The 12,070-nt window shown below is 43.5% G+C and overlaps 1 protein-coding gene across 2 annotated transcripts; it reads left to right on the top strand.

Moving 5' to 3' along the window:
• Positions 1-8,855: 8,855 nt before the first annotated feature.
• On the top strand, positions 8,856-11,845 carry LOC117896600 (vacuolar protein sorting-associated protein 33A). Of its 2 annotated transcripts, XM_034805041.1 has the most exons (3): positions 8,856-9,419; positions 9,477-10,352; positions 11,221-11,845. In XM_034805041.1, exons 1-3 carry the CDS (start codon positions 8,934-8,936, stop codon positions 11,629-11,631), a joined length of 1,773 nt encoding a protein of 590 aa, XP_034660932.1. In that variant the 5' UTR covers positions 8,856-8,933; the 3' UTR covers positions 11,632-11,845. The 2 variants fall into 2 exon arrangements, with proteins under 2 accessions (XP_034660932.1, XP_034660924.1); XM_034805033.1 differs by having other exon boundaries at positions 8,857-10,352; positions 11,221-11,843.
• The last annotated feature ends 225 nt before the right edge of the window (positions 11,846-12,070 follow it).

The raw sequence follows: 12,070 nt of genomic DNA, 5'->3' as shown, positions 1-12,070 counted from the left end.
AGGTCTGTAGTTTTGGAAGGAAGCGGGGTCCGCATTCTTCTTGGGAATTGGTACCACCTTGATTCTACGCCAGACCTCTGGGATGATGCCACTGAGCCATACCCTGTTTATAATTTCAAAGATGCTTTGTTTTTTCCCCACAGGATGTTGCTGCAGCATCCTGAACGATATGCCATCTGGGCCTCTCGCCGAATTTGGATTCCTGGATTTCAGGAAGGACAGAAATTCCCCCATGTCCAGGCTCAGGGTCGCCTGGTCCAATCAGAGGTGGAATGTTCTCTGGGGGTCTACTGCCTGCAGTGGAGGGGATGTCTTTGACCATTTTTAGAAAGCCCTTGTCGTTTTCGTCTGTCCATGTGTTCCCTACTTTTTTGACTTGTCAGTATTTCTTTAGGTTCTTTACTCTGCTCCACATGGAGGGCGAAGAGGAAACCTCTTCTATGAACTTTGAGAAGTTTGACCTTCTGCAATTTGTAATCTCATTTTGCAGGTTGCGGTCAGCCTCTATAGTGGCTCTGGCATCCTCCAATTTTTTTGTGTAATAGTATTTTTGCCTTCACGCATTTCTCACGCGAAATAGTTTTTATACCCGGTACTCGAAGAGTAAATAGGGTATATTGTATTTGTGCACAAAGAGAATGTATGTAACGCACAGAAGGAAACGTCTCCGACCCCATAAAGTATATATATTCTTGATCAGTATCGATAGCTGAGTCGATTGAGCCATGTCTATCTGTCCGTCCGTCCGTCCGTCTGTCCGTCTTGTTTGTCGGCTAGTTCTCAGACACCATAAGAGCTAGAGCCACAAAGTTTTGGCACCAGACTGCTGTATGCTCACACTGAAACCAGTGTATTTAAAAAATGAGCCCCGAACCCTTCCGCCCCCGCAAAATGGCGAAAACCTCCCAAATCTACAATTTTGAAGATAACAGAAAACATTCCGTAGGGAATGGCCATATCTATCAGATCACCAAATTGAGATCCGATTGGATCATTATTATAGCCACAATGGAGAAATTAATTTTCAGTGGCCAAACCCACCCCGTCCCGTAGCTTATAGCAGCACACTCTGATTCGCGCAGTTTATGGCCTCTCCCCATGACACATCTCTGCCGCTGCCTCTGCCCTGACTCTGCAAAGTGTGTTTCTAGGGGAGGGTGGCGAGCTAAAGGAGCGTGTTGGCGTGAGTATGTATGTTGTTGATGTAGATGACAGATGAAAAAAAAATGTTAAATTTGACAAACAACCGCTAAGTTGCAGATGTAATACTGAGTGCCGGGTATAAAAGTTGTGACGCGTAAGAAGCGTCTCACACGTCCCTTCTCGTTGTTACTGGGAATGGTAACTGTGTTCTTACTGGTCAGGGATTTTACCTTATCGTTGAGCTCTTGCAGATTGGTAAAGCTGCTTGCTCCTAAAATACGATTTATTCTATTGTGCAGCACTTTCTTTTCTTGAATGGAGGCATCTAAACCTTCGACTGTTATGACGATTGGGAAGTGGTTGCTGTTGGTTATTTTGGATTTAAGGGCTTGCCAGTCAATTCTACCGTTCCTGTGATTGGAAAAGGTGAGGTCAAGAACTGAGAATTGAGAAGGGTTTCCTGGAGAAAGTTGGAGAGCCGTCGTTTAGACAGATGAAACCCGCCTCACGGGTAGCTTTCTCAATGCTGCGGCCCTTGCGGTCACTGGAAAAGTTTCGTCAGTTTGCTCGATTTGAATTGGGAAAGTGTCATTGAGGGCGCCGCGTATGCGCTAAGAATGTTAAGGTTGTTTTTGAGGTTCAAGGTCTTAATACCAACGATCTCTAGATCACTGTCTATTTTCAGAATGCTAAATCTAATTTTCTTTCTAATATAGATTCCTTCTCCGCCGTAGCCGTCTTCTCTGGGCTTGCCGATGAAGTTATAATCTAAGATACTGCAGTCCGCATTGTTTACAACCCAGATCTCCGAAAGGATTGCAATGTCTATTTCGTTGTTCATTAGAAACATATTGAGGAGCTGTTTGTTGTTGTTGTAAGTCAGACTTTGAATGTTTAGTTGAAGAATCTTCATTGTTTGTTGTTTGGATATCCCGCTTCCATCCCCTGCACAATTTGCAAACGGTCGAGTTCAGCGTTGGAGGTGTTAACATACTCCAAGATCTGTTGAAAAACCTTCTGCACCAATTCTCCCTTTGACATAGTGTTTGGTTCCACTAAGAACGCTTTAAGCATGGATTCCAGTGCGTTAAGCTTTTCCTGGGCCACAGATGAAACCACGGGCGATGTTCTCACAAATTTCTCACTCAATTGAGGGTTATCTGCGCTGATCGCGTTCCTCCATTCTGCCATGTTGACAGCTGCCTTAGCCGACTCCAAATTGCGGGCCACTCTTTTGGCTTTGGTCACCTCGGCGAACGAAGCAACCGAGTGAATTTCCCTAGCTGCCTCTGTGTTGTTGTTCTGGCGTTCAGGGAGGGTGCCATTTTGCCAAGTGGGTCGGGGAAACTCCCCTGGGTCCCCAAGGTTGAGTGAAGATCTACTAAAAAGTGTCGGATACCTAGCCTTGACCTCAGCCCGTGATAGGTTTTCCAGCGTCATGCTTTTTTGAATGGCATACGCTTTTATTCTCGCCTCGCATTGCGGGTGCGTAGCCGCGTGGTTACCCTTGCAGTTAGCACAGCTTAACCCCGAGCATAGCATGTCGCTGCTGTGGTCCTGACCACATTTGAAACATCTCGGCCCGCTCTTGCAGTGCTGCGCCATATGGCCGAACCTAAAGCACCTGAAGCATTGGCTAAACTGAACGAAGGGTTTCAGTATAACCTTGGAATACAGGAACTTGATTTCCTTGGGCAGCTGCTCCCCTCTAAACCAGAGTTTGACCCTGCCGGTGGGTACCCTTTCCCCCGAGGTTCTGTCTCTCCTGGAAATACGCGCTGTTCCCTCTATGGGGACGTCCGAAATGATCAGCTCCGCGAGCTGCTCCTCCGAGTGGTGGCCTGGGATCCCAAAGATTAGGCCCGCCCTTTGCACAAAGTGTCGCAAAATTCGAGGAGAGTACCCGTGGGCGGCGAAGGCACTGTTTTCCACAACCTCGTTAGCGCTGTCGGCCGACCTACAAGCAATCTTGCACCTGCCATAGCCTATCCTCGCGACCTCCTCTATACCGCCAAGTCCCAAATTTACCATCAGTTCGGATAGCTCGAACTGGTTGATGGCCTTTCTGGAATTAATGTCGATGTACACGACATAAGGGCCTTTGTGGCCCTCGTAGTATTTGTTGTTGTTGATGTTCTTGTTCTTGTTCTCTTTCTTGTTGTTAGTTGTTGTTGTTGATCTTGTACTCACTGACGTCTGACAAACCTCTACATGAGACTTCTCTTTCTCACTCGTCGTGATCGTTTTGGTGGTTTTATTATCCGTCTCTTTCCTTTTCAAGATGGTTTTTATACCCGGTACTCGAAGAGTAAATAGGGTATATTGTATTTGTGCACAAAGTGAATGTATGTAACGCACAGAAGGAAACGTTTCCGACCCCATAAAGTATATATATTCTTGATCAGCATCAATAGCCGAGTCGATTGAGCCATGTCTGTCTGTCCGTCCGTCTGTCCGTCTTGTTTGTCGGCTAGTTCTCAGAGACTATAAGAGCTAGAGCCACCAAATTTTACATCCAGACTGCTGTATGCTCACACTGAAACTAGTGTATTTCGAAAATTAGCCCCGCCCCCGCAAAAGGGCGAAAACCTCCCAATCCTACAATTTTTAAGATAAAAGAAAACTAAAAATGCCATTCCGTAGGGAATGACCATATCTATCACCAAATTGGGATCCGATTGGAGCATTATTATAGCCACAATGAAGAAATTAATTTGCAGTGGCCAAACCCACCCCGTCCCGCAGCTTATATTTGTTTTTTACACATTCTCTCATTCACATTCTGCTTCGCGCAGTTTATGGCCTCTGCCCCTGACACGTCTCTGCCCCTGCCCCTGCCTCTGCCGCGACTCTGCCCTGACTCTGCAGTGTGTATTTCTAGGGGAGGGTGGCGAGCTAAAGGAGCGTGTTGGCGTGAGTAGTGTTGTTGATGTAGATGACAGATGAAGAAAAAATGTAAAATTTGACAAATAACCGCTAAGGTGCAGATGTAGTACTGAGTGCCGGGTATAAAAGTTGTGACGCGTAAGAAGCGTTTCACGTCCCTTCTCGTTTTTCTATATCCTCGTTCCACCATTTTTTGGGAATATACTTTTTATACCCGGTACTCGAAGAGTAAATAGGGTATATTGTATTTGTGCACAAAGTGAATGTATGTAACGCACAGAAGGAAACGTTTCCGACCCCATAAAGTATATATATTCTTGATCAGCATCAATAGCCGAGTCGATTGAGCCATGTCTGTCTGTCCGTCCGTCCGTCTGTCCGTCTTGTTTGTCGGCTAGTTCTCAGAGACTATAAGAGCTAGAGCCACCAAATTTTGCATTCAGACTGCTGTATGCTCACACTGAAACCAGTGTATTTCAAAAATTAGCCCCGCCCCCGCAAAAGGGCGAAAACCTCCCAATCCTACAATTTTTAAGATAAAAGAAAACTAAAAATGCCATTCCGTAGGGAATGACCATATCTATCACCAAATTGGGATCCGATTGGAGCATTATTATGGCCACAATGAAGAAATTAATTTGCAGTGGCAAAACCCACACCGTCCCGCAGCTTATATGTATGTATTTGTTTTTTGCATATTCTCCCATTCACAGTCTGTTTCGCGCAGTGTGTGGCGTCTGCACCTGCCGATCCTGCGCCTCTGCCATAGTCGTGTCTAAACCTTCTAAACCCCTTCCCGCAGCTTATATTTGTTTTTTTCACATTCTCTCATTCACACTCTGCTTTGCGCAGTTTGTGGCCTCTGCCTCTGACAGGTTTCTGCTTCTGTCGCGTCTCTGCCGAGTCTCTGCCCTGACTCTGCAGTGTAGATGACAGATGAAGAGAAAATGTAAAATTTGACAAATAACCGATAAGGTGCAGATGTAGTACTGAGTGCCGGGGATAAAAGTTTTGACGCGTAAGCAGCGTCTCACACGTCCCTTCTCGTTTGCGTTGGTTTTGAGACCAAGGTCGCTGTAGATTTTAGCGCTTTCTTTACGCCTGCCGTAATAGCCAGTCTGTCGTCTCCTTCTCTCTTCTTGTCTCCACTAGGATCTTTGATCCTGTCCCCTTCTCCGGGGCCATCCTGGTCCTTCCCATGCCAGCCATGGTTCCGGATTAAGCTGCACCAGACTCCGTGTTACTGGCTTTTCTGGGCCGCCATTGCGGCGAGGCAAGGTTATCCGAGAAAACTACGGATCTACTGCCAATTTTGTCCCGCCGTCTTAGCAGGTTGTGGGGTAACCACGGGTGATCGGATTATTGCTTATTATAAGCGAGTTTAGGCTTAATTTCACGAAATAAGCAAATTTTTTACTTTCCGCGGTAAAACCGAGATACGCGCCTCTTTTAGCTCTGATAGGAGATATCAGAGCGTGAATGAACAGGGTGGTTCTTTAAAATGCATTTATTACAAATACGTTAGGACGGTTAAACTATATATTTCGAGCCTGTGTACCAGCTTTTCTCTCAGTCCACACACGCACTTCGTATAGATATATCGATAAGAATCTGAGTATTTCCTTTACGTTGCTGCAAACTCAATAAACGAAAACGCAAACGAAAAAATTCGTGGACCAGTTTTTTTATATGAAGTTTGACAGGAATTTGTATTTTCCGCGGTGATGGATACCCGGCTTAGAGCCTAGTACTCAGATCGAGGGGCCGCTAGAGAAATCGGGGATAATATTCGTATGGACCTATAAAAAATGTTGTCGCTAACAAGCTACTGTCTAGCGGCTGTACGCCAGGCAGTACTGGCTGTCGGAAAAAAACACTGGCCGATTAAATCTAGAAAATTGTCCGATAGTATTTTGTGGTATTCGATGGTATGTTTCTAGCAGCTGGACATATGTAGATCTGTTTTATATTCCGAGAGGGTACCTAGCAAACAGCGAGTAAAGTATCAACAAAATGGATGCAAAAATGCCGCTGAAGTGGAGAGATAAATGACCACCGTGCTTCTCAACGATCTTAAGGCCATCAAACGGCAAAAAAGGAAACAATTCTAATAGATTAATGAGAGTAAATTGAATTTATTTGCATTTTTAATATGTTTATCTTAAAGAGCCGGCTGGGCTGTTAACAAAATGTTTTAAGTTGTTTAACTTTTGGGACCAAGTACTGCTCCACAAGGTCGGGCCAAGGGGCGATGGCGACAATTTGGACTCGAAACTATCCAATTTTGAATAGGAAGGTTGCTTGGAGGCGCCGTTTTACAACTTTGCCATGGGCGCACATATTCCTTGGCACGGCCTTGCTGCTCTACCAATCAAAGAAGTCTACAGATGTTATTCCCAGACATATGCAAATTCTCTGTCATACTTTCAAACTGCGGAATATGCAAAGGGTATCGTTTCATGGGTTTCCATAAATGAACACACATTTATATGATATACTAGCTGACCCGGCGAACTTCGCACCGCCTAACAGTCAATGAATGTCGTATTACTTTTTAGCTGAACTAATTTAGGCTTTGATGAACGTAAAACAATGATACAAAATAATATGTTTATATAGATAGAAACAAAAAAGTACCAACTTGATAGCGCGTGATTTCATCGTTGGTATTGGATGTTTGGATACCAAATGTATTTAATTGACTTGACCGAATTGCAACCACTTGGCATGCGCTCTAAAGCAGTCTTGAACAGCCTGACCAATGCATGATTTGGGTGAAAAAAATAATAGCACCACTTTTGAAAAATTAATTTAAAATTTAAAAAATGACCAACAAGTAACGAATTTACCGGTTGAAAGACCCATACCAGTGGCATTTCATATTCTGAAAACGGTAGCATTACAGTCTAAATGATATCCACGCACACGTGCTGATCCTTGATGGTTTTTATTCAATATATTGAACCTACTCCATAGTAAGAGAAGCAGGCCCATACCATTACTTTAAACCTTTTATTCTTAATGGTTTTCTTTGGTGTACTGGTGTTCCTTGGACGTCTTAAGTATTATCGAGATCACTCTTCAGTAAATAAAACCCATTTTTTACTCAATTGACATTAAAATTTTCCTCCATTATAGGGATGTCCAATTGACATGCTCTCTTGCAAACTTCATGCGCTTAGTAATATGTCTGGCGTTTAAAAGTGGGAGTTTTCTTGGGCTGCTGGCTTTTCGACTATGTTGGCTAAGATATTTCCGAACTATCTAGCCCATCGCTTTTTTTTAAGCTCTTCTTTAAGCTCGGGAGAAGGCTTGAAGGGAACCTTCTTGCTCTGACGAATAAGCCTTTTGACCTGAAAAGGGGTCACAGATCGTTTTCGTCCTCGTATTTTAAACTTTTCTTCTGAGTTCAAGTTGCTTTTAATCATTTTATTGAAGCTTTCTACCCATTGACCACATTTTTTATACCCGGTACTCGAAGAGTAAATAGGGTATATTGTATTTGTGCAGATAACGGTTGTATGTAACGCACAGAAGGAAACGTTTCCGACCCCATAAAGTATATATATTCTTGATCAGCATCAATAGCCGAGTCGATTGAGCCATGTCTGTCTGTCCGTCCGTCCGTCCGTCCGTCCGTCTTGTTTGTCGGCTAGTTCTCAGAGACTATAAGAGCTAGAGCCACCAAATTTTGGCACCAGACTGCTGTATGCTCACACTGAAACCAGTGTATTTCAAAAATGAGCCACGCCCCCTTCCGCCTCCGCTAAAGGGCGAAAACCTCCTAAATCTACAATTTTGAAGATAACAAAAAACTAAAAACGCCATTCCGTAGGGAATGACCTTATCTATCAGATCACCAAATTGGGACCCGATTGGATCATTATTATAGCCACAATGAAGAAATTAATTTGCAGTAGCCAAACCCACCCCGTCCGGCAGCATTCACACTCTGCTTCGCGCTGTTTATGGCCTGGCCCCTGACACGTCACTGCCACTGCCTCTGCCGCTGCCTCTGCCGCTGACTCTGCCGCGACTCTGCAGTGTGTGTTTCTAGGGGAGGGTGGCGAGCTAAAGGAGCGTGTTGGCGTGAGTAGTGTTGTTGATGTAGATGACAGATGAAGAAAAAATGTAAAATTGAACAAATAACCGCTAAGTTGCAGATGTAGTACTGAGTGCCGGGTATAAAAGTTGTGACGCGTAAGAAGCGTCTCACACGTCCCTTCTCGTTGAAAGTGTTTCCCTCCAATATCAATTTTTTGATAAGGTCGCGCTTCTCCGCATTACAGTGCTTTCCAAGTCTCATTGTAAGGATTATTATTAGCTTTTATGATAGAAACTATGAAATCTTTGTCAAAATTAATAAATGCGTGGCTTCTACAAAGTCAATTCCGCGAAATTGGAGATTCACTAAAAAATAGGGCTAATGGTGCTATTATTTTTTTCGCCATTTTATGGGTATTTTTTCTTAAAGTTTAAAAAAAAATATAAAGAGAGAAATTCAAAAAAAAGGTAACACTTTTTTTGTTTATGGGGAATACTAAACTATATAATAAAAATATAAATTTCAAAAAATCTCAACAGTAATTACATTTTTTTGTCAGGAACAAAATGTGTTGTAGTGGTGCTATTATTTTTTTCGCAACTGTATATATATATAATATATAGTTTCTCCATGAATTTATTGCACTGTTTGCTAGCAAACGCGTTTTTGAATGTGAATACAAGGCTCATCGGTATTTTTACGGTAGATTTAGAAAATGAAGCGGTATATCTCGGTATGTTTTTGAGGGTTTGAAGGTATATTTAATCGATAATTCCGCGGTCACACTGGTGGCAAAGCCAAGGTCTAATGTAAAATGACACAATAAGTACAAATGCGATAACCAAATAGAGCAAACGTCATGTTTTCCTATCTGACGAGTCAGAACCAACGTTTTAACATCCAACTTCTGCAGGAGGCTGCATATCGTGAGCTTATACAACACCTGGACCAGATCGAGGGCTCAACCGTCATCGCGCTGGACGAGGCAATGATTGGGCCGTTTACGCTAGTAACGAAACCAAAGCTTTTTAATGAACGAGCAATTAGGATTGTAACTCTTAAGCCGGACTTGGTCTTTCCCAAAGATATCAGAAACATCGTCTACATTCTTCGACCGAGAGTCTCGCTTATGGATCAACTGGTGGGTCATGTCAAATGTTATGGTCTGGTCAGTGGGCGCCAGTTCCATATTCTTTTTGCACCACGACGATCTTGCCTATGTATTAACCAGTTACAGAACAAAGGCGTGTTAAACAGTTTCAGTCGCATTGATGAGCTGTCCTGGAGCTTTCTGCCGCTAGATGCGGATGTGGTGACAATGGAGATACCTAATGCCTATCGCGACGTAAGCATCGATGGCGACACAAGCTCTCTGTACCAGGTAGCTATTGGCCTCGTTCAGCTACAGCGCCTTTATGGCCGCATTCCAAAGATCTACGGAAAGGGTGTCCAGGCACAACGCGTTTGGAATCACGCTAAAAATCTGGGAATGGAGGAAAAGGCGCTGTACAACGGCGACAAAGGGGCCATTGATCAGTTGATTCTGCTAGATAGGGGCATCGACCTGCTCAGCCCCCTGGCCACGCAGCTCACCTACGAGGGCCTCATCGACGAGTTCTACGGCATTCGGCAAAATAAGCTTTCACTCCCTGCAGAGTTGTTTCCCTCCGATAAGACAGCAGAAGGCCGTAGACCCGATGAATACTTGCCGCAAACTTCAGAAAAGAAAACCATACTGATGCACTCTGGAGAGCAGCTGTACGCGGAGCTGCGTAATAAAAACTTTAACGAAGTAACCAAACTCCTTGCCCGCAAAGCGAGAGAGATCCACACCCAGATGCACGCCACATCACAAGACAAGACCGTACAGGAAATCAAGAGTTTTGTGGAAAACATATTACCCCAGCTGATGGCCCAGAAGAAGTCAACTTCAGAGCACACAGCTATAGCCGGCCTTATTCACGAACAGGTGAATGCCACCACCTTCGCAGACGACCTAGCTGCGGAGCAAGACTTCATGGTCTGCGCCGATATAGACAAGCCTAGTGCGTTCATCGAGGACAAAATAGCCAGAAAGGCCGATATACGCAATGTGTTGCGCCTTATTTGCTTGCAGTGTGCCGCCGCCTCCGGTCTCAAGGATAAGCTCCTCATCCACTACAAACGTGAGGTGGCCCAGGTCTATGGTATTGAAATGTTACTCACCTTCAGTAACCTAGAGATGGCCGGCCTGCTACATCCGCAGACGGATTCGCGAGCATATGCTGTGCTGAGAAAGGTAAGCAAGAGCCGTCTTGATTTTCTTGATGGGTATTCTGAAGTTCATAATCGACAGTCCTGAATTCCTGACCTGAATTATAAAAATTATTTTTGCCCTTTCAAAGCACAACATTTTTCAAACTGTAAGACCACAAAGTGTTTGGGTACACATTATAAATGCATTCATAACTTTTTAGAATGACTAAGTTTCAACCAGCTGTAAGATACTTGGTTATGTAAAAAAAAAGCGCTACCTCTAAAAATGGCGGATGGGGGCGGGATTCATATTTGAAATACACTTGTAACAGTGTGAGCATACAGAAGTCTGGATGCAAAATTTGGTGGCTCTAGCTTTTATAGTCTCTGAGATCCAGGCGCTCATTAGGACGGACAGACGGACGGACAGACAGACATGGCTCTATCGACTCGGCTATTGATGCTGATCAATAATATACTTTATGGCGTCGGAAACGTTTCCTTCTATGCGTTACATACATATGTACATCCGTTATTCCCCACAAATACAATGTTTAAAATTTGATAAAACCGCTAAGGTACAGATGTTGTACTGAGTACCGGGTATAAAATATGTGACGCGTAAGAAGCGTCTCACACTTCCCTTCTCGTTTCACATATGTATGTAACATACGTATCTTAGATCTGGTTGCAAAGAACTTTGTATGTCTGAAAAGCTGATTGATGAAAAACAAACCGCTACCTCTGAAAAAAATTTAAAAAAATAACAGATTTTAAAAATTCTTAAATAAAAAGTTCTGCTATAGAAAAAAGAATTATCATCAGACCATTGCTAAATGCCGAGTAGTGTTATTAGAGCCAGAGTGTACCTATAAATACCATTCATGTTGTTTTTTTTTTAATCCTTGCAGTCGCTACATCTAACAGTAGAGGATAATGTCGAGGTAGATCCAAAGGACATCAGTTACGTACATAGCTTCTACGCTCCGCTGACCGCACGCCTGGTGGAACTTTCTTTGAAGCCGCTTGGCTGGCAGACACTGAAAAGCCAGATTAACAATCTCCACGGGCCGACCTTCGAGGACTTCCAAGCTCAGCTTATTGGAATAGGCGGTCGGCATGCGGGTTCCATGGTCAGCGAGTGCTCGCTGTTGCATGTTCCGCGCGTTGTACTGGTCTGCTTTGTAGGAGGATGCACGTTCGCGGAGATTGCCGCCCTGCGGTTTTTAGCAGACCAAGAGGATAACAATGTAGAATTTCTGATCGCAACCACCAAGATCATTAACAAGAACACATTCCTTGACAGCCTGTTAAGCGCATGATCGCCCCGCCACAAGGTCTCGTCCACTACCACTAATCGACCATGTTTGAGTACCTGCATGGCCCATTTGCACTCGGACCCTTAAAAACAAGGTATGCTTAGATTTTCGATTGTATTGAAGAAATCTTTAGCGGAAATCTGTTACGTTTATGACGTCTATTCATAAATTACATTTATATTATTTACATTTATAATTATAAGTACCTATTTTTGGAGCCAATACATAAAAATGTTAGCAAAGAAACCATTTACATGTTTTTTCCATTTTCCATATAAATAAAAAAAAACTCTTGGCTTATATTTTCATATATACAGTTAATATTTGTTGCTCCGAACTGTCATTTGGAAGCATGAATTGAATTTTCAACTGGACTTTAGGAAGACTTTGAGTCCGATGAGTTCAATTTTTCCGGTAGTATCTTAATTTAAAGTAGTGGCAC

Source organism: Drosophila subobscura, chromosome A (assembly GCF_008121235.1).
Source record: "Drosophila subobscura isolate 14011-0131.10 chromosome A, UCBerk_Dsub_1.0, whole genome shotgun sequence".
NCBI lineage: Eukaryota > Metazoa > Arthropoda > Insecta > Diptera > Drosophilidae > Drosophila > Drosophila subobscura.
The sequence above is the reverse complement of the archived record's forward strand: the minus strand, read 5'-3'. Positions and strand labels throughout refer to the sequence as shown.

Coding starts and splice junctions, on each gene's coding strand:
- LOC117896600 (XM_034805033.1), top strand. CDS start 8,934: ATGTTTTCCTATCTGACGAGTCAGAACCAACGTTTTAACATCCAACTT. Junction 10,353..11,220: donor CATATGCTGTGCTGAGAAAG/GTAAGCAAGAGC, acceptor TAATCCTTGCAG/TCGCTACATCTAACAGTAGA.